Here is a 24,416-nt window from a genome sequence, read left to right on the forward strand (position 1 = left end):
TAAAACATGAGATAATTAAATCGGGAAATAGATATTAATTGTTAAATAATTAAATTACATTTTGAAATAATTAAGTTAAATAGATAAATACAATATTACATTTAAATTATTTAATTACCTTTATTTAATTATTTTAATTAATGACATTTAGTTAATTATTTACGTAATAATGCAGTGTTTTGCCATTTGGTCCTCCATATACAGGTAAAAGCCAGTAAATTAGAATATTTTGAAAAACTTGATTTATTTCAGTAATTGCATTCAAAAGGTGTAACTTGTACATTATATTTATTCATTGCACACAGACTGATGCATTCAAATGTTTATTTCGTTTAATTTTGATGATTTGAAGTGGCAACAAATGAAAATCCAAAATTCCGTGTGTCACAAAATTAGAATATTACTTAAGGCTAATACAAAAAAGGGATTTTTAGAAATGTTGGCCAACTGAAAAGTATGAAAATGAAAAATATGAGCATGTACAATACTCAATACTTGGTTGGAGCTCCTTTTGCCTCAATTACTGCGTTAATGCGGCGTGGCATGGAGTCGATGAGTTTCTGGCACTGCTCAGGTGTTATGAGAGCCCAGGTTGCTCTGATAGTGGCCTTCAACTCTTCTGCATTTTTGGGTCTGGCATTCTGCATCTTCCTTTTCACAATACCCCACAGATTTTCTATGGGGCTAAGGTCAGGGGAGTTGGCGGGCCAATTTAGAACAGAAATACCATGGTCCGTAAACCAGGCACGGGTAGATTTTGCGCTGTGTGCAGGCGCCAAGTCCTGTTGGAACTTGAAATCTCCATCTCCATAGAGCAGGTCAGCAGCAGGAAGCATGAAGTGCTCTAAAACTTGCTGGTAGACGGCTGCGTTGACCCTGGATCTCAGGAAACAGAGTGGACCGACACCAGCAGATGACATGGCACCCCAAACCATCACCCAACCATGCAAATTTTGCATTTCCTTTGGAAATCGAGGTCCCAGAGTCTGGAGGAAGACAGGAGAGGCACAGGATCCACGTTGCCTGAAGTCTAGTGTAAAGTTTCCACCATCAGTGATGGTTTGGGGTGCCATGTCATCTGCTGGTGTCGGTCCACTCTGTTTCCTGAGATCCAGGGTCAACGCAGCCGTCTACCAGCAAGTTTTAGAGCACTTCATGCTTCCTGCTGCTGACCTGACTCTCTAGTGTATGTTCATGTGCACTTTGTTATGACCTAGTAATGGTACATGTTCTGGCTTTCTAGCTGATAACTTTTACGTTTGTTTTATTATTGTATAACATGCAGCTCTTTTAACACTTGAATATACAGTAAGTTTGTGGTAGTTTGTGTTTCTCACAATACAAAGAAAGAGCAGATGTAGTGCCTTGAAGACTGATGTAAACATTTTATTTTTGCAACTGCATGCAAGTTAAGGCACTTTGATTTCTGCGACAGAGCAGTTTTGTTTTTTTCTTACTTTAACTGTTTGTACTTTTACATACTCTGCAGAAACTGATTTGTACCATACAACTTTATACTTTGTACCTTAACCCTTGGGTCACTTTTGACCAAAAATAAATAAATAATTTTCTGCACCATCTTTGACAAATCAGTTAAAATTAAAAGTTAGAGGGCTGAATTTTGGCCACATAGTTTTGAACAAGTTGTTCTTTAAAATGGCATCATGGCACTTTTTGCAAAGTTATTCCAAATAGGAGATATTCATTTACTTAACCCCTAAGCCCATTTCGGTTGGCCATTGACTCTCATTGTAACACACAGTTTTCAATGTACTGAAAACCTGATATCTTACAATAGTTTTACCATGATTAATCTAAGTATGTCCCTTGGAATATAAGGAAAAATGGTTTTGGGTGTAACTACACCTCTACTTGATCCATCCATCCATCCCTTTTCTACCGCTTGTCCCTTTTTGGGATCACGGGGGGTGCTGGAGCCTATCTCAGCTGGATTCGGGCGGAAGGCGGGGTACACCCTGGACAAGTCGCCACCTCATCGCAGGGCCAACACAGATAGACAGACAACATTCACACTGACATTCACACAATAGTGCCAATTTAGTGTTGCCACCACTAGTTGATGCGAGAATTAATTTCATATATAGTGTTTTTGCACTCGTTGTTCCTTCAAATTGAAACATCTTTCAACAAACGACTTAAATGCAATTAACAATGATCTTGGTTTGTTGTTATTGCTACAGAGAGGTGTGTAAATGTGGTCTTGAAAACATTTTGTGTCTATTGTCAGTGTGAGAGTGTGCAATGGCACCACTAGACCGTGAAAAAATGACACAGCTTGTGTGGCTTATGTGACTTGAACATTATTTACGTTAAAACAAACATTTATTTTCACCAAAAATGCTGTTACTATTATTTATTACACCCTAGTGTGCATGTTAGTATGCAAAAGTGTATACATTATGTATGTCAGTGTGATGTTTATAAAAATATTTCTTAAATGTTAACTATCTACCTATTGTGATCGAGGGAGTCGAGGTACAGACTGTGAACTCATTCAAGTACTTCGGGGTGTGGGTAGACAATAAGCTGGACTGGACTGTTAACACGGACCACTTGTATAGAAAAGGACAGAGCAGGCTATACTTCCTGTGGAGGCTGCGCTCCTTCAAAATTTGTAAAAAAAACTCTTGAGAATGTACTACCAGTCTGTGGTTGCCAGTGTTCTGTACTACAAACCCCGTTTCCATATGAGTTGGAAAATTGTGTTAGATGTAAATATAAACGGAATACAATGATTTGCAAATCATTTTCAACCCATATTCAGTTAAATATGCTACAAAGACAACATATTTTATGTTCAAACTGATAAACATTTTTTTTTTTGCAAATAATCATTAACTTTAGAATTTGATGCCAGCAACACGTGACAAAGAAGTTGGAAAAGGTGGGAATAAATACTGATAAAGTTGAGGAATGCTCATCAAACACTTATTTGGAACATCCCACAGGTGAACAGGCAAATTGGGAACAGGTGGGTGCCATGATTGGGTATTAAAGTAGATTCCATGGAATGCTCAGTCATTCACAAACAAGGATGGGGCAAGGGTCACCACTTTGTCAACAAATGCGTGAGCAAATTGTTGAACAGTTTAAGAAAAACCTTTCTTAACCAGCTATTGCAAGGAATTTAGGGATTTCACCATCTACGGTCCGTAATATCATCAAAGGGTTCAGAGAATCTGGAGAAATCACTGCACGTAAGCAGCTAAGCCCGTGACCTTCGATCCCTCAGGCTGTACTGCATCAACAAGCGACATCAGTGTGTAAAGGATATCACCACATGGGCTCAGGAACACTTCAGAAACCCACTGTCAGTATCTACAGTTGGTCGCTACATCTGTAAGTGCAAGTTAAAACTCCTATGCAAGGCAAAAACCGTTTATCAACAACACCCAGAAAACGCCGTCGGTTTCGCTGGGCTTGAGCTCATCTAAGATGGACTGATACAAAATGGAAAAGTGTTCTGTGGTCTGACGAGTCCACATTTCAAATTGTTTTTGGAAACTGTGGACGTCGTGTCCTCTGGACCAAAGAGGAAAAGAACCATCCGGATTGTTATAGGCGCACAGTTGAAAAGCCAGCATCTGTGATGGTATGGGGGTGTATTAGTGCCCAAGACATGGGTAACTTACACATCTGTGAAGGCGCCATTAATGCTGAAAAGTACATACAGGTTCTGGAGCAACATGTGTTGCCATCTAAGCAACGTTACCATGGACGCCCCTGCTTATTTCAGCAAGACAATGCCAAGCTACGTGTTACATCAACGTGGCTTCATAGTAAAAGAGTGCGGGTACTAGACTGGCCTGCCTGTAGTCCAGACCTGTCTCCCATTGCAAATGTGTGGCGCATTATGAAGCCTAAAATACCACAACGGAGACCCCGGACTGTTGGGCAACTTAAGCTGTACATCAAGCAAGAATGTGAAAGAATTCCACCTGAGAAGCTTAAAAAATGTGTCTCCTCAGTTCCCAATCGTTTACTGAGTATTGTTAAAAGGAAAGGCCATGTAACACAGTGGTGAACATGCCCTTTCCCAACTACTTTGGCACGTATTACAGCCATGAAATTCTAAGTTAATTATTAGTTGCAAAAAATAAATAAAGTTTCTGAGTTTGAACATCAAATATATTGTCTTTGTAGTGCATTCAATTGAATATGGGTTGAAAAGGATTTGCAAATCATTGTATTCCGTTTATATTTACATCTAACACAATTTCCCAATTCATATGGAAACGGGGTTTGTACATCGTAGTGTGCTGGCGGGGCAGTACATCTAAGGACAGCTCCAGACTGGAGAAACTGATCACGCGGGCCGGTTCTACGATCGGAATAAAACTGGACTCACTGGTGACGGTGGAAGAGAAAAGGACGCCTGATCGGGAAAGTTCTTCATGCATGTTTGAAGGGAATGTGTGAAGTTTGCAGAATAAGAATGTCCTAAAACATAAAAAAAAAAAAACACACACAAATAATAAAAACGTATTATTTGTATTGGATGAGTCTAAAGCTGCTGTAAGATTTGAAGCGTTGAAAAAAAAAAAAAGATTTATGACTTATAACACTTTTAACTTTTGACTATTTATTGGCTGGGTAGGGATAAAAAACTGTCATAGTTCCAAAAATAATAATGCATCAAAATCATTGTTGATATGAATTATTGACCTATTAAAAGGCTGTAATTACCTAATCTAAAGTATTTCACTTTGCAACTAATTTTTGGAAAATATTGCCAATTTAATGTTTTTCCCACAATAACAAATGTGTGACGATCTGTCACTTCATTTCTGTTTGTTTCCTTGTTTTGTATTTACTTCCCATAAGTGCTCTTATTTTGTTTCCATTTCCTTTTTATCCCGCTGAGCACTGTGGTCCTTCCCTCACCTGCTGTTGATTGGCAGCCGGTCCACACCTGCTGCCAATCAGCATGTCTCTATTTATGCCTGTCTCAAGCACTCCTCAGTGCTCGAAGACTGCTTTATGTTTGTGAACTGTTTTATGCAAGACTGGATTTTCCTCTGTTTGTTAATTAAAAGCATCTGACCTGTTAATCGTCTGCTGGTTCCTGCATCTTCGGGTCACAACATAACGGCAGCCATGCGAGTTCCTCATATAATCTTCGAGCCAGACTGTGACCTCGCAGAGACCCCTGTTGGCGACGCTCAGCCGACGTTCTGGACCGCACAGTTCTTGGAGGACTTAAAAGCCAGGTTTGTGCGGTCCCAGCCCACAGCAGGCTCGGACCTTCTCCCTCCGCCTTGTTCCGGTTCTCCAACCGGCTAGGCCACGGCCGCCTACGTTCCTCCCGGCTCCGTCGCCGGTTCCGGATCTCCAACCAGTTCGGCCACCGCCCTCGACGCTCCTCCCGGCTCGGCCGCCGGTTCCGGTTTTTCCGACTGGCTCGGCCACCGCTGCCATCTTCCCCGTTGCCTGCTGTGCAACCTCCTGTACCGGCTCCACGGCGATCGCCTGTCCCGGCGCGTCGACCACCGGTTCCCACACCGCGTCGTACGCCGGTTGCATCCCCGATTCTAAGGCTGGTCCCGGCGCCACGACCACCAACACCGACTGAGCCGCCAGCACCCGCTCCTGTTCAAAGGCTGATTCCAGCACCTGCACCACGGCTGCTCTCCCTGCCAGCACCCGCTCTTCCTGCCAGTCTGGCAAAGGCTCCATTGGAGCCCACCGTGAGGTCTTTCCTGGCCTCCTGTTGGGACTCGGCGAGGGACGTGACCTTGTTCCTCCTCCAGGCCCCCTTCCGCCCGTCCCTGGTGTTGGTACCGGGGGACACGACAACCAGGAGCTTCTGCTCCCAATAATGGACAGCGTCTGGTCAGCCGCCTAGTGGAGGGGGGTCTACTACCGGCAGCGGTGCTGTGAAGCACAGGCCGCTGTCATCCCCGTCATCGTCTCCTCCCATGATGACGTCATCATCTCTGGCGGGCTTTCGCACGGCACCGCCATCTTTCTCATCACCGGCGGAACTCTGCACGGCGCCGCCATCTTCCTCGTCAGCAGCGGATCCGCCCACAACGCTGTCATCGTTGATGGCGCCTCCCATGGCGCTGTCATCATCATCGTCGCCGCCGGCTGCGCGACCTCCTCGTTCTCGGCCAAGAAAGTGGCCGTGTTATGAACTTCCACCGCGTTGTCGGAAGTGATCCGCAGGACCTGCATGTGGACCTTCGCAGCTGCTGGTGCTCCGGTACCACACGCGACCTTATCCTCCTCGTCGGCCACTGATTTGACCGTTCCGTGGTTGCCCGCCTCGCCAGATGCAGCGCCGTTTTGTGCGTCGCCGCCACCTGACTCTCCCTCGCTGGCGCGGGGACACTTGGCCGCCTTGCTGTTGATTGGCAGCTGGTCCACACCTGCTGCCAATCAGCATGTCTCTATTTATGCCTGTCTATGCCTTTATGTTTGTGAACTGTTTCATGCAAGACTGCATTCTCCTCTTTTGTTAATTAAAATAATCTTACCTGTTCATCGTCTGCTGGTTCCTGCATCTTGGGGTCACAACAATACGGCAGCCATGCGAGTTCCTCACAAAATGGTGTTTTTTTGTTTTTGTTTTTTTGTTTTTTACAAAAAGAGCATAGAACATAAAAAAAGATGACAAATATATAAACAACTTTATATCTCTGGATAGATCTAAAGCTGTCGAAGAAGTTACATTGTTGAAAGCTTATATATATATATATATTAATTATAACACTTTTTTTGAGCGCGTGACATTTTTTGGATAAGGAGGGATAGTGTGAGTTTTTTGGGAAAAAAAATGTCACAGTTCCAAAAATAATAATGCATCAAAATCAGTATTATGAATTATTGACATATTAAAGGCTGTAATCATCTAAAGTATTCCACTTTGTAACTAGTTTTTGGTAATTATGCATATTGTGTGTTTTTCTATTCATAAATTTAAAAAAAAGTTTTTTTTACATAAAGAGCATTAAATATATTTAAAAAGATACAAATACATAAAAACGTTATATCCATGGATAGGTCTGAAGCTTTTAAATCATTTAAAGTGTATATGAGTTACTTATAACTTTTTTGAGCCCGACCATTTTTCATCGCTTAGGAGGAATGGTGTGAGTTTTTGGAAAAAACTGTCATAGTTATAGTGCATCAAAATCAGTTTTGTATGAATTATTGACTCACTAAAGGCTGTAATTACCTCATCTAAAGTATTCCACTTTGCAGCTAGTTTTTTGGAAATGATGCATCCTTTTATGCGTCCTTTTCCCGTCATAAAAAAAGAGCATAAAACATTTTGAAAAAAATACAAATATATAAAAAAACTTTTTATCTTTGGATAGGTCTGAAGCTGTTGAAGAATTTAAAGCGTTGAAAGTTTAAAAAAATAATAATATATGACTTAGATATAAGACCTTTTTTCAGCGCTTATAGGAGGCTGAATGTAGTTTTGAATTAAGTCAACAAAAGGGTTGAAATTTGCCAAAGTTGATAAATTACAAACTTGTTAAACCTTGAATGTTTACTTTGGTGAACTGTGTGCCAGTATTTTGTTGAGGACACTTTTCAATTTGCTTTCAAGGTTTAAAACAATACATTGAAAGTTAAATCAACTTTTAAATTGAATACGTTGATTCAACTTAAAAACTTTAGGCAACCGTCTGTAAGGCTTTTTCTAGGTTACTCAACTTAAGCAGGAGGTAGTTGTGCCAATTTAAAGTCTGGCCCGAGGCTCAACTTATAATTTCCATTTCAGGAAATGTTATTTGCAGTAGCTTTTAACGTCTATTTCAGCCAACTCCTTATTTAAGCCCCAGAAAGGTATTCTCAATTGTACAAATTCAAAGCTTAGTTGAATTTACTAATAAAAGTAGACGGAACAAACATCCTTTTCTTTAATCAACTTTCATATATGACTTGGCAGCTTTGCAGCCGGTTGCTTAACTTTTTTATGTTGAATCAACTTTTTAATTTTTAACAGTGTACAGAACACTGTACATACAGTATAAACATTAGCCGTTTTTGATTGATTGATTGAAACTTGTATTAATAGATTGCACAGTACAGTACAGTACATATTCCGTACAATTGACTAACAATAAGTTTTTCAACTTGTTTAAGTTGGGGTCCAAGTTAATCAATTCATGGTTTGCCTCCTTGAAGGAAGGTCTAACATTGATAAACTTTGGAAAGCTTTGCATTAGGGCAGGAATGCCCAAAGAGGGGACCGGAAATTGTGTTGGTTTCCAAATTTCATTCATATTCATACTGACCTATTTCAAGCTCACAAAAACATTGATGGCATGGGCGCAAGGCTAACAAGTTGCCTTCTATCAAATATGATGATCTCTGCTACCTTATATATGTTGGTTTGGGTCTAAATCATGTGTGCTCAAACAAATCAAAGCCTGCGGGGGCCATTTTGGTGGTTTTCACCTTCAAAACCAGTACCAATTTATTTTCAAATATTTAAAAAATGCAATTTTGGGCAACATTTTGTGTGATTTCTGAAGAGCCAAAGCCAAACTGAAATGCTAGCAGTTAGCACGCTGGCCAGATAGCGTCAAGTAACAAAATTATAAGCAAAAGGAGCAAAAAAAAGGTACTATGCTAACATGCTAACAATAATATGCTTAGAGTTCACATTAGTGAAATACCAAAATATGCTAAATACCTGTTGAATTTGCTAAAAAAAAAAAGCCAGCAGGCTAATGTTAGCAAGCTAAAATGCTAACTATAACGTGTTCAGTACTAAAATATATTACTCCGATGTGTGTACCTGAAAAATGTGTTTAAAATGCTACAGTAGCATGCTAAAGTTAGCATGCATCAAGTACCAAAATACGACTGAGGTGTGTGTAAACCACTACATTTGCTAACAAAGAAGCTAGCATACTAACAAAGGTATGATACGTCAAGTAACTGCAAAATTAGCACAAAAAAAAGCTAGCATACTAATATTAAAATGCTAAGTATTGTGACATGGGTTGTTTAAAGATGAGCTACAGTTTGGACACCCCTGGTCTATTTGCTTCACTCATGGTGCTGCTGTACGGTTAAAATGGCACATCATCACTTTGGCCCCTGGAGGCACAAAGTTTGGGCATCCCTGCGTTAGAGCAAAAGCAAAGCATTAGCAAGACAGGGATGGAAAACACACAAAGCAAATCTTTGATATTTTTGGAGCATGATGGATATGCTTGACTTGGCTTGTGTTGTCCTTCCCCAGCAGGGAAGGTGACTATGCTGCAGTAATAATGTAGTTATTACAACATTTCTGAGTGCACAGCTGAGACACTAAATACTACCTTCCATACTACCAGACAATATCAGCTAAAAGACACCATCCAGCTCCAGATAGCCAAGTATACACTCCCAGTGTGCACATTGGTATTACTTTAGAAAAGAACATAATGTGTTACACTTCAAATGAATCACGTTCTTCTCCTACATTTATGCCGTTTGAGCTTTCACTGTGCAGCTCGGCATGAAAAATGTAAATAAACATAATCAGGAACTGAGCTGTGTTTAACCAAGTGGGCTAGAATATAAAACCTTCATGTAGCCCAGCAGGCACAAGACTTTGATACAATGTTGATTATACATGCAATGTCCTTTAAAACTGACTTTGAAACAACGTTGCAAAATAGTTGCATTTGTAAGTTGAGACAATGTTGATGTTTGGGAAAAGACCAAATTTCAAAGGTCAAATCATTGTCAGAACCCAACATTGATTAAACAACGTCAAATAGCATGTTGTTCCAATGTCATGTTTGAGTTACTCAAACCTTGTTTTAATGTCTTGTGCCTGCTGGGAAATGACTGTCCTGTATGAGAATACTTTCTGTGTTGACTTGAGAGACACCCATAATCACACACTGTTCCCAAAATGTAAATTTCACTCAATTATATTTATTATGTATTCACACTTAATTTAATTCAAACAAATTAAAAGTGTTGTCATGAGCCTTTAGGCCACAAACATTGATCTTACCTGTTTGAACTATATTTTTAATATTTTGCTGTGTGTGTTCTTGGCAAGGTTTGCACATAAATAAAAAAGTCACTTTATGAATATGGATGGGCACCTTTCACATTGAAACCACTGCTCTACCAATTCCCCATGCCTCGGAATTGATACTAATACTAATCAACACCAATTCTTGGTACATTTGTGTTGAGTTATTGTGGTAATAATTAAAAAAAAAAGTTTATCTAACATTGAACAGTGATAATGATAAGTGCTGTTCAGTTGTTATATTTTGTTTTCTTACAGTTATGTGTATCATTTGCAAGTATGCATTCATTTCAGTTTGTTCTAGGAGGTAGTCAGCAGGCACAAGACATTAAAACAACGTTGAGAACTTGTTGAATTAGGTCCTGACATTGAGCAACACAAACATAACGTTGAAACAACATGCTTTTTGACGACGTTTAATCAATGTTGGGTTCTGACGTCGATTTGACCATTGAATGTTGGTTATTTTCCAACCAATATTATACAACACAAATACAACGTTGAAACAACATGCTTTTTTGACAACGTTTATGCAATGTCATGTTGTGATGTTGACTTGACCATTGAAATTTGGTCATTTCCCAACCAACAACGTGGATCCAACATTAGACATCAACGTTGTCTCCATATAGAAATATAACTTTTTTGCAATGTTGTTTCAAAGTCAGGTTTAAAGGACCATCCATCCATCCATCCATCTTCTTCCGCTTATCCGAGGTCGGGTCGCGGAAGCCCAGACTTCCCTCTCCCCAGCCACTTCATCCAGCTCTTCCCAGGGGATCCCGAGGCATAGTCTTCCCAACGTGTCCTGGGTCTTCCCCTTGGCCTTCTACCAGTCGGACGTGCCCTAAACACCTCCCTAGGGAGGCGTTCGGGTGGCATCCTGACCAGATGCCCGAACCACCTCATCTGGCTCCTCTCGATGTGGAGGAGCAGCAGCTTTACTTTGAGCTCCCCCCGGATGACAGAGCTTCTCACCCTATCTCTAAGGGAGAGACCCGCCACCCGGCGGAGGAAACTCATTTCGGCCGCTTGTACCCGTGATCTTGTCCTTTCGGTCATAACCCAAAGCTCATGACCATAGGTGAGGATGGGAACGTAGATCGACCGGTAAATTAAGAGTTTTGCCTTCCGGCTCAGCTCCTTCTTCACCACAACGGATCGATACAGCGTCCGCATTACTGAAGACAAGTCAATAAATGAACTTGAGGCCTCACTAAAGCGCCATTTTTACAGGCTGCGATAGCAGTCACGCTTTGCATCTGTTTCAAGCAGCTGCAACAAACCAGTAGCGAGAGTAAGAATTTGGAGAAAAAAGATGATCACAAAATTAAAGGCAATGCACCAGTGTGAAAACATTTCAGTTTTAAACGTTTGGAATAACGACCTCTGAGCCAATCAACACTGAGGGGAAAGTTTGCAGAAAATGGTGCCGACAAAAAAAGACTTGCATGCCCACTTGAAACACAACCACCCGACTTAGCATTTCCAACTGGTAAAAGATGTGCACATGAAGGTGCAGAGCCTTTTTCCCGACAGTCCACACTCACTGAGGTGAACTCGGTCAGTGCAAACGAAATAGCGCAAAATGCTGTGCGCTCACCTCGCCAAACACTGCTGAAAAACTAGCATTTCAACAAATGCTGCAAAAGTTTGACAAGACATTGGTCATGATGTCATGTCATGTTGTCGTTCCTTGCTCGGAGTCTGCAAGGCCAGGGGTTCTTGAACTGTGATACCAGCTCCATCTAGTAGTACGCCAAATATCCACTTGATTAAAGTACAGTGTTTTATTTTCCTATACTCAAACACATTGTCACTGTTCAAACTGTGTGTAATGTTGCAGTGGCCCAAAATATTAAATATACTTGTTGAATAAAACCTATGCCTTGTTTTATTGAATACTTGGGTCTATTATGCTACTGTGTTTTAATGTTAGTCATAATTGTGGTACTTCAAGTGTTTTCTGAGGTGGTACTTGGTAAAAAATAAAGAAAACCCCTACGCTAGACTAAAGGGTTTTTTTTTTTTGCATATGACTTGTTAATACATCTGCGTATACTACACTGTTTATATTGTTACTCATCACATGTGTTTAAAAAGGTCCCAATTGGATTCCCAGTTAACTCATGTACAACTGTGCCTCTGCCTACATGGTTATTATGGAAGTGCAACTTTGTTTGTCAATACTTTATTTAGTCATTGTATTTGTAGGTTTTTGGTTGGGAATATTTGAGGGTCCCCCACATAAAAGGGACAGAACCTATGTCATTGCTTTTGGTCGTGATTTGTATTCAAGTGAAAAATGTTGCTAACAGACAGAGTACATCTTAATGTTATTTGTTTGTTTTATTTAACTTAAAGATTGAAAGTTAAGAAGATCAGTGGAAGTCCGGCATTGGTGAAGAATATTCAGACTAGCTTGGGCTACGGTCCAACCTTCTCCGCTGCCTTTCAGGCTTCAATGGCAGAGAACAACATACTTCTAGACACAACTGCTTCCATTGGAAGTCCCACCCTCAACTCCCTGGCCAACGCCATCCTTTGATATATATATATATATATATATATATATATATATATATATATATATATATATATATATATATATATATACAGTATATATATATATATATATATATATATATATATGTATATATATATATATATATACATATATATATATATATATATATATATGTATATATATATATATATATATATATATATATATATATATATATATATATATATATACATACACCAGAGGTGGGACCAAGTCATTGTTTTGCAAGTCACAAGTAAGTCTCAAGTCTTTGCCCTCAAGTCTCAAGTCAAGTCCCGAGTCAAGACTGGAAAGTCTCAAGTCAAGTCCCAAGTCCTGCATTTTGAGTTTCGAGTCCTTTCAAGTCTTTTTAACCACAGACTGATATATTTACAGAGATTGTGTATGCTTTTCAAACGCTGTATTTATTTATTAAAACAAGTGCATTGGAAATTGCAGGAAAAAAAAATAGTGCTGACATCGCACTTCATAATAGCACTATTAACCAGTCATTTTAAACATTTAAAGGCCTACTGAAATGCGATTTTCATAGTTAAACGGGGATAGCAGGTCCATTCTATGTGTCATACTTGATCATTTCCAGTATATTGTCATATTTTTGCTGAAAGGATTTAGTAGAGAACATAGACGATAAAGTTTGCAACTTTTGGTCGCTGATAAAAAAGCCTTGCCTCTACCGGAAGTAGCAGACGAGTAGCGTGACGTCACAGGTTGTGGAGCTCCTCACATCTGCACATTGTTTACAATCATGGCCACCAGCAGCGAGAGCGATTCGGACCAAGAAAGCCACGATTTCCCCATTATTTTGAGCGAGGACGAAAGATTTGTGGGAGCGATTCAGATAGGGAAGATGCTGTGAGAGGCGGGTGGGACCTGATATTCAGCTGGGAATGACTAAAACAGTAAATAAAAACTACACATATATATACTCTATTAGCCACAACACAACCAGGCTTATATTTAATATGCCACAAATTAATCCCGCATAACAAACACCTCCCCCCTCCCGTCCATATAACCCGCCAATACAACTCAAACACCTGCACAACACACTCAATCCCACAGCCCAAAGTACCGTTCACCTCCCCAAAGTTCATACAGCACATATATTTCCCCAAAGTCCCCAAAGTTACGTACGTGACATACACATAGCGGCACACACGTACGGGCAAGCGATCAAATGTTTGGAAGCCGCAGCTGCATGCGTACTCACGGTACCGTGTCTGCGCATCCAACTCAAAGTCCTCCTGGTAAGAGTCTCTGTTGTCCCAGTTCTCCACAGGCCAATGGTAAAGCTTGACTGTCATCTTTCGGGAATGTAAACAATGAAACACCGGCTGTGTTTGTGTTGCTGCAGCCGTCCGCAATACACCGCTTCCCACCTACAGCTTTCTTCTTTGCTGTCTCCATTGTTCATTGAACAAATTGCAAAAGATTCACCAACACAGATGTCCAGAATACTGTGGAATTTTGCGATGAAAACAGATTACTTAATAGCTGGCCACCATGCTGTCCCAAAATGTCCTCTACAATCCGTGACGTCACGCGCAGGCGTCATCATACCGAGACGTTTTCAGCAGGATATTCCGCGCGAAATTTAAAATTGTAAGCTAACCCGGCCGTATTGACATGTGTTGCAATGTTAAGATTTCATCATTGATATATAAACTATCAGACTGCGTGGTCGGTAGTAGTGGGTTTCAGTAGGCCTTTAAACTAACATTCCTGTCCTTTATCAAAATCTGATAATAGACCGATCGAATGACTCAAAATGTGTCTTGGTTCATCTCAGACAACTATTGTATTTTTCTACAAGCTTCCTAAAATGAGTAACAGGACTAAACGTAACAGGAGTACGTTTTTGTCATTGAATTATCAAATGCTGTACATGAAATATAGCCTCATATTTCATCATGTTGACACTAAGTACATATCAGTGATTCAACAAAAAATATATTTGAAAAATAAATGAATAGCAAAAAAGAATTTGGTGACAGGACTGTGCTGAGATTTTACATTCATTCATTCATTTAGCAGAGCATTAAAAGATCGATCTTGCATCTGACAAAAAAACAACAACTCACAAAACCTGGGTTCACTTCTCCCAGTGTGGCGAGTCAGAGTAGTACGAGAGGCTCTGGACCACAGAGCCTACAACTTCTCTTTTCTCAATTTATAATTTGATTACCAAGAATAATAATGTCACACTCACATTAAAAACATCAGTAGATTCAACAGTGTGCAGTACAAACAAGAAAATTCATGGTGTACAAATGTATCTGCAAGCATTATTTTGGCGACATTGTGACAAGCAGACCAGCCAGTAAGCCACGCCCTCATCCTCTTCATCTTACACATGCAGTAACGTAATGATGAATGCACTGATTCATATTTTGGTCAACAAAACAACCACTAAGTAAATGGGTTATACTTGTATAGCGCTTTTCTACCTTCAAGGTACTCAAAGAGCTTTGACACTATTTCCACATTCACACACACATTCACACACTGATGGCGGGAGCTGCCATGCAAGGCCCTAACCACGATCCATCAGGAGCAAGGGTGAAGTGTCTTGCTCAAGGACACAACGGACGTGACTAGATTGGTAGAAGCTGGGGATCGAACCAGGAAAACTCAGGTTCAAACATAAATTTACGTTTTTACCCTAAGGCAGTGGTTCTCAAATGGGGGTACGCGTACCCCTGGGGGTACTTGAAGGTATGCCAAGGGGTACGTGAGATTTTTTTTTAATATTCTAAAAATAGCAACAATTCAAAAATCCTTTATAAATATATTTATTGAATAATACTTCAACAAAATATGAATGTCTGTTCATAAACTGAACATCAAATCAAGTAGGCTATTCCATTCATTACAATGCAACAATGCACTCTCCCAATTGCGCTACGCCATCCCCAAGCCGACGTATGGCACAGCATAGACGGCAAATACTTCAGGCCAAGACTCAGCTGTCTACCTGCACCTCACGGAGAAACAGCACTCCTTTGAGAACAAAAATGTACAGATTCTGACAGGGAGGACAGATGGTACGAAAGAGGAGTGAGGGAAGCCATCTATGTCAAGGTTGAAAAAATATCCCTGAACAGAGGAACACCTGTCCCCCACATACAACACTGTCCTTTCAACCATTCCTAAAAGACTATGCAATCTAGCCTCCAACAGGAGTTAGAAACGGAAGGGGACCAGTATGCCATTTGTGCCATTTGTTTACAACTGAATGGAATGCTTAGGCGGGGGATTCCGACTATTTTGGACTGGTAGTTATCGATCCACAGCGATCGTTCTGCCGGACAATAATACCTCAATGCTAACGAGGGGAAATTACACTTCAACGACTGTCGTTGGCTTTGACAGTAGGATTGCTGGTTTGCATCAAAACAGTTGTTTTTCTCACTACGAACCATCCTTGCCCAGGCACACCCTCCTGGGTTTGGAGTCTAAACATTTGAGGTTTTGGCACCAGCCGCTAGGCTAGATCTGACCAATCTAAGTCTATGAACTGATGAAGCCTACTCGGATGAGAGGCGAAACATCTTCGACGACGGACCAAACAGTCTCGTTAGGATCGATTGAATGCCCTGAGATGACAATGACCTGGACCAATGAGAACATTCTCAGACATGCAGTAACGAGAAGCGGCACGAGACCCAGAAGCCTCATGTTAGGTTTGTGTGCAAATGTACTGATTTTGATTCAAGTAAATGTTAAAACACAGATATATTAATATTTATTTTCACAGTTTTATTATTTGTTTTTCATCATGACTGTATGTCCCTGCAGTGGACCATGTGACCAGCGTTGTTAATTGCCAGCTAGCGCCGCTAATCGCTATATGGCAACTAGAAAGCTGAGTATTTTTACAGAGCCAATCGTGAATTATGTGTTTCGTTGCTACATTGCTGTCACGTTTCCAGTCTCGGACTGCAAGAGTGCTTGACGACAATTATTGCATCAACAAGGAAGCCAAAGAGGAGCGCGCTTACCTGTTGGTGAGTGGTCCAATGAAGGGATTGGTGATCAGCTGCACCGTGGCCTTGGAGGCAAACAACAATCCCACTTTGACATTTTCGTTGATCAGCTTGTTGGTGGAGTGAGGGCAGTCGGAGGAGTTGTCCGGCAGCTCGATGACGCCGGCGGTGGTGAACGTCGGAACGACGCCGTCCGTCACCCTGACCGTGGCGTTGGAGCCCGACGAGCGCACCGTGTTGTCATACAACGACACGATCTGTTCAAACGCTGCCGGGGGAGTCTGCTTCTGGGCTGAGGTGTTGTTCGATACGACGGCCGGTGACTCATCCAGGTTGTACAGGTAGCTTGGGATGATGGGCACTGGCGGGCATAAGAAAGACGAGATTGAACCTGACGTGACCACTGGCTCTTTGAGGGGGCAACGGCGTACACACTAGAGATGTGCGGCTTGATACTGAAATATCGATACTGCTGATACCAGATCTTTATGCTCTAATATCGATTCTCAAATGAAAATATGTAAACTTTTGATACTTAAGTTATTTGAGATAATGTGTATCATTAACAGGAAGACAGGGTTAAAAAGTAGCGAAAGTTGTGAATGAGGCAATGTGTTGAATGCTTTTGTTCAAAAACAGTACTTTTACGTTAACATGTTCATGTAACTGAATTACTTTTTTCCCAGTCGTAGTTATTATTAATTTATTTATTTTAATGCTTTTATTATTTTACTTATTTCCTTTTATGTGGTTTGAAACACCATTTTCGTGTACTTTGTATGATTTCGTCGTCTGTATTTTCCTGTTGTAGCAGCTTGGCTATATTGTTATTTACGCCGCTACCTCAATATACTTCAGAGTTGAAAATGTATTGTATTTTATTTATACTTTATGCTATGAGATATGTTATTATTTGAAATACAGTTTTCTTTTATTTTTGCAGACACATAGTGTCTGCAAAAATAAAAAAGGTATCGGATCAGTATCGCAAATACCAGCCTGAATTTTGCTCGGTATCGGATCAGTAAGAAAATCTATGGTATCACACATCACAAGTATGCAAAATTTAAACATTTGTGAGTATATCTGTGATTCCTTACAGCAGCAGAAAATCTTTACCAACGAGGAGCGATATGGAAAAATGGAAGCATTGTGTATATTTGTATAATGTATAAGAGAATATAAATATATGCATATTTCAGTTTATTTCTCTTATATTTCTCGATATATATAATTATATATAATATATACAATATGTTTTACAAATGACACCCCAAAATGTATCATTTTAAAAGCTTTTTTTCCCCCAGGAATTAATTCAAACAACTGGTAGTGTTCATAAAATTACTTTTAAAAAAGTAATTATGTTAGTTACTTGTTAATTTACCAAAAGTGTAATTGAATTACTCTTTAATAAATATGATTAATTAGTGGGGAAAGTAATTCATGTGTGACTTAAAAAAACAAAACTTCAGTTGAGAGAGGTTCATGAGAGCAGTAAGTGTGTGTGGGTGTGGGTGTGTGTGTGTGTGTGTGTGTGTGTGTGTGTGTGCTTCTGTGTGAGTGTGTGCGTGCCTTTATTAGGCGGTGCCTGTTGCCAAGCGACATGACATCAGTCAGAGAGCTCTCAAAGCAGCATTTTAGCTCAGCTGTGTTTGTTAGCTTGGCAGCGGCAGCTATTTTTAATGTTTTCATTGTATTGTGTTAGCGCTAGTTGTTAAAGAGTTTGAATGTGCTTCAATTGCTGTATTGGAGGATTGCAATCTTGTAACTTCAAATATAGATTTGTTGTTCATTATTCCCTCGTAGTAGTAGTAGTAGGAGGAGGAGGAGGAGGAAGATTGTTTATGCAACTGTGTGTGTGTATATATATATATATCAAATCAAATCAAATCAACTTTATTTATATATATATATATATATATATATATATATATATATATATATATATATATATATATATATATACACATGTAAATATATATATATATATATATATATATATATATATATATATATATATATACACATGTAAATATATATATATATATATATATATATATATATATATATATATATATATATATATATATATATATATATATATATATATATATATATATATGTGTATAATATAATACATAATATATATAATACTTATAATAGATAATCTATAATATATATTATATATTATATACCGATGTGCTTATTTTGTGTGTTGTTTGCTGTGTGATGTTCTTATTTGATATCAAGTTCATTTTAGAGTGGTGCTGGTTTTTGCTTTCATTAGTAAAAATAAATGTCCTGCATTGAAGTTGCTGTGTCTCTGACGCCGTCATGTTGACATAAAACCACTTCAAATGCATCGGTAATGGAGTTGTAACGTACATAAAAGCAATATCAGCGTAAAAACAAGCATATATATATATATATATATATATATATATATATATATATATATATATATATATATATATATATATATATATATATATATATATATATATATATATATATATATATATATATATATATATATATATATATATATATATATATATATATATATATATATATATATATATATATATATATATATATATATATATATATATATATATATATATATATATATATATATATATATATATATATATATATATATATATATATATATATATATATATATATATATATATATATATATATATATATATATATATATATATATATATATATATATATATATATATATATGCTTGCATGTGACATGTGTAATTTACAGTAAACTCTGCTTTTATTTCTGCAAAGCTGGACAGCCAGTTAACATCTAAATGTTCTCCAATAAGCACACAAGGTTGGTATTTTATTGTATTTGCTGGTAATTTGACATACAGGGGACACATTCCGGCTAGACCTGTATTAGGAACTAATGTTTTAATTATGTTAAATGTGTTATTTTGCAAGAAAAAAATGCATTTAAATAAGGTTTCAATTATTTCCCATACATTTGTTTCCTATATGTTTCTTATATATATATATATATATATATATATATATATATATATATATATATATATATATATATATATATATATATATATATATATATATATAAAAAAAAAATATATATATATATATATATATATATATATATTCATCCATGTACTGGTCTGTAAACATAGTGTGTTAAGTACATGTGAATTATAAAAGTGACATTTCCAGAACAGTGAAGACGTCGTCTTAGATGTGCTGTGTTCTGCCTCGAATGACAGGACATGTGGGTGGAAAGTGATGAGAATTGACATCATGCAACAAACAATGGCGGCCAGACACAAAGCAGGGATGTTCAGTTCAACACTCTCAGCCCCGGGGCCACGGCAGTGCCAGGAAAAGGAACTTTATATTTATAGTAAGAGAGCAGGATCACAGCAGACTACAAGCAGAAGGATTGCATGCACTCACCAATCCAAGCTGCCATAACAGGAAACACACCAAGATACGGGACGAAACGACTACTAGTATTGATTCATTAATATTGAAAAATTCACAACAGTTTGTTTTATCGTTTTAAAGTTTGATTAACGAACAATGATTGATTGCCGTGCTTTAAAAACTTCACGTTGAAACTGCTCATGTCCGAGAGGGGCAGCCAGTGCGCTAATCGCTGGCTAACTTACATGCTAACATGAAGAGACAAGTTAGCGTTTTAAAAATAAAGCTTGGTCAGAAAAAAATTCTGTGTGTGTATAAGCACTTTTTGAGCAATATCGTAATTGTTATAACTTTGGTCACTGATATAAAATGTTCATATTCTTCCTATTTGTGTTTAAAATCAAAGGATGACGGATATAACACATTTTGTGAGATATTATAATGTTTATGATTAATATAATATTTTTAACACATTATAGTTTAGTCAAATGTACTTTGAATGGCAGAAGACGAGAACACATATTGATGTAAAATCATGAAAACTTGTGTCTCTTTGCTACAAATACGACATGCCAGACTTTTCATAACAATGTAAAAGGGGACCTATTATGCAAAACCAAATGTCCTTACCTGATGGTAATAGTTTTGGTGTGCTGGGGCAATGCATAAGTCCTGGAATTTTTCATTAAATCATGCAGGCATGGCGCGGATATTTATAAAACAGTCTTGCCTTCCTTTAAACTTCCTCCAAACGATCCGTTTAGAATTTGCCCAATATTAAGTTAATGTTAAAGTATCACTAATAGTCACACACACAATAGGTGTGGTGAAATTACTCTCTTCATTTGACCCATCCCCTTGTTCCACCCCCTGGGAGGTGAGGGAAGCAGTGAGCAGCAGCAAAGGCAGCGCTTGGGAATCATTTTTGGTGATTTAACCCCCAATTCCAACCCTTGATGCTGAGTGCCAAGCAGGGAGGTAATGGGTCCCATTTTTATAGTAGGACTCGGACACTCTAACCACAATATGTGCCGTTTTTTCCAAGTATGGCATCAGCGAAGAGCTTTGTACGAGTCTGCCATTGTAGTCCGACAATGTAGTCAATAATCATTATTTTTCTCTATCCTCTTGTTGTGGGGCAGACTGGCTCTTACATGCACATGCATGCCATTTCTAATACAAAGTAGTGTATATTTCTAACTTACAACCGTCAATTGACTCCATATGGAAGCGCTAAAAACTACAACATTGCCGACGGAGAGAAGACGCTATCAAAGTGGAGCCACGTAAATAAGACCGCCCACAAAACAGTGCACCCTGAAGAGACGGTCAGAAAGCAGCTTGAAAGCTTTCGATAAAACATCATCTATGCAACATTTCGACCAAATAACGACTATTACATGTTATGTAGACCAGTGGTCCCTAACCTTTTTGTGGCTGCGGACCGGTCTAAAAATACCATACCCTGGGGGGTATGGTATTTATTTATTTTTTGTCATAAAGAAATACAATCATGTGTGCTTACGGACTGTATCCCTGCAGACTGTATTGATCTATATTGATATATAATGTATATATTGTGTTTTTTATGTTGATTTAATAAAAAAAAAGAAACAACTATTTTTTTATTTTCTTTTTTATTTCTTGTGCGGCCCGGTACCAATTGGTCCACGGACCGGTACCGGGCCGCGGCCCGGTGGTTGGGGACCACTAAAGTAGACCACAAGGAAGTATTTTAAATGTAGAAAAAAAATCATAATAAGACCCTGTTCAAAATGAAAAGCAGGGCAGTGATATTTCCCAGGCTTGGTTTTTCGGCATTTATTTAAGAAATGTCATTGTTAAAACAATTTTATATTGAAATGGGGTCCAAATTTGATACTTTTAAAAGGTAATGTCCGTACTAGCGGGTACCGATTCACGTAAAATCACAGGTACCATATTTTCATATACCTCCGTTGCACGTAATGTCATGCCTACTTGCAGGGTTGGCACCGGCTCAAGCACTTGGCGTGCAAACGGGCATATTCGTAGTGGATTGCCTCTATGTAATGTTGTAATTTTCCATGCCAACAAAGCAAGCCTGGCTGATAGAAAGTGCTCAAAAGTAAGTCTCCACTTATATAAATGTGCAAATTTTCATTGGAGATGTTAAAGTTAAAAAAAGTTAAAGTACCAATGATTGTCACACACACACTAGATGTGGTGAAATTTGTCCTCTGCATTTGACCCATCGCCCTTGGTCACCCCCTGGGAGGTGAGGGGAGAAGTGGGCAGCAGCAGTGCCGCGCCCGGGAATCATTTTTGGTGATTTAACCCCCAATTCCAACCCTTGATGCTGAGTGTCAAGCAGGGAGGTAATGGGTCCCATTTTTTATAGTCTTTGGTATGACTCGGCCTGAGTTTGAACTCACAACCTACAGATCTCAGGGCGGACACTCTAACCACTAGGCAACTGAGTATGTCAAATATATGCTTCTGATTAACATTAGGGATTTTACATTGGCGATTTCAATGCCTCCAAATTTGGTAATGAAAACTACAACTAAGATGAACATTAGTTAAACAGTTGGTGTGTAACAAATGCAATACTTACAGTATAAGCACTTTGTAGGACTCAAATAACGGCAATCGTGGTACGGTCACCTTAATGGCAAAGACTACTTCTTGAATACAACAACACACCTACTTGCAAATGTTACTCAGAAGTGAAAGTAACTGGACAGCACAGTTTTTTTTTTTTATCAGTTTTCTGTTAAATGTTACAGAATAATATAAGATGTCATTATATAACATATTAACATTTGTTACTGCATGAACACACACAAAATGGTACCATATCTATACTCATGAATACAGATATCGACTCCTCGGTACCAGAAATTGAAACCATATCGATTCCAGTTTTTCTTTTTTTTGTTTCATTTAAATGTATTTTTAGAATGTGCCACAACTGTCTGCATTATGCAAAATACCTTTTCATAACTTTTGCTTGGACTGTGTTAAGTATAAAAAAGTACTTTTCATTGCGTAAAAAAACACCGATAACTCAAACATTAGTAACAAATACATAGCAAATATCCCACAGCATTGAAATAGTCAGACTGCTTATTAAAGCCAAGTGATAAAAACCTAGTAATAATAATAATATAATTTATATAAATGTAATTGTATGTAAATATCTTACAGCATTTAAATAGTCATACTATTCGATGAGCCAATTAATATACACACAAGAATACAATTAATAAAAATTAAATTTTATGTAAATATCCTATCCTACAGTGTTGAAATAGTTTTACCGTTCAACAAACCAATTAATATAAATAATAATACTTATTATTATTAAAACTATAATAATAACTATTGTATAAAAATATCCTACGGTATTTAAATACTGTAGTTATACCATTCAGCATGCCAATAAAATTAAATATATAACAATAATAATAATCATATATTTTATGTATTAGCACCTTCCCAACAGACACAAGACATTAAAACAACGTTGAGAACTTGTTGAATTAGGTCCTGACGTTGAGCAACTCAAACATAACGTTGAAACAACATGCTTTTTGACAACATTTAATCAATGTTGGGTTCTGACCTTGATTTGACCATTGAAATTTGATAATTTTCCAACCAATATCCTACAACACAAATACAACGTTGAAACAACATTATTTGTGACAACGTTTATTCAATGTCAGGTTGTGACGTTGATTTGACCTTTGAAATTTTGTCATTTTCCAACCAATATACTACAACACAAATACAACGTTGAAACAACATGCTTTTTGACGACGTCTAATCAATGTTGGGTTCTGACGTTGATTTGACCATTGAATTTTGGTCAATTTCTGACGTTGATTTGACATTTGAATTTTGGTAATTTTCCAACCAATATACTACAACACAAATACAACGTTGAGACGACATGCTTTGTGACAACGTTTAATCAGTGTCAGGTTGTGACAGTGATTTGACCATTGAATTTTGGTCATTTTCCAACCAATGTACTACAACACAAATACAACGTTGAAACAACATGCTTTGTGACGACGTTTATTTAGTGTCAGATTGTGACGTTGATCTGACCATTAAAATGTGATCATTTTCCAACCAATATACTACAACACAAATACAACATTGAAACAACATGCTTTTTGACGATGTTTAATCAATGTTTGGTTCTGATGTTGATTTGACCATTGAATTTTGGTCATTTTCCAACCAATATACTACAACACAAATACAACGTTGAAACAACATGCTTTTTGACGACGTTTAATCAATGTCGGGTTCTGACGTTGATTTGACCATTGAATTTTGGTCATTTTCCAACCAATGTACTACAACACAAATACAACTTGGAAACAACATGCTTTGTGACAACGTTTATTTAGTG

At 38.2% G+C, this 24,416-nt stretch overlaps 1 protein-coding gene across 1 annotated transcript in view; it reads right to left on the reverse strand.

Moving 5' to 3' along the window:
- Positions 1–24,416, reverse strand: part of slc18a2 (solute carrier family 18 member 2) — a 111,097-nt gene that overhangs the window by 81,529 nt on the left and 5,152 nt on the right. Inside the window, exon 3 of the mRNA XM_061964696.2 lies at positions 16,589–16,934. Coding sequence (XP_061820680.1) covers positions 16,589–16,934 — 346 coding nt within the window. The remainder of the gene's footprint in view (positions 1–16,588; positions 16,935–24,416) is intronic.

The sequence above is a fragment of the Nerophis lumbriciformis genome, linkage group LG02 (genome assembly GCF_033978685.3).
Source record: "Nerophis lumbriciformis linkage group LG02, RoL_Nlum_v2.1, whole genome shotgun sequence".
NCBI classification, from domain to species: domain Eukaryota; kingdom Metazoa; phylum Chordata; class Actinopteri; order Syngnathiformes; family Syngnathidae; genus Nerophis; species Nerophis lumbriciformis.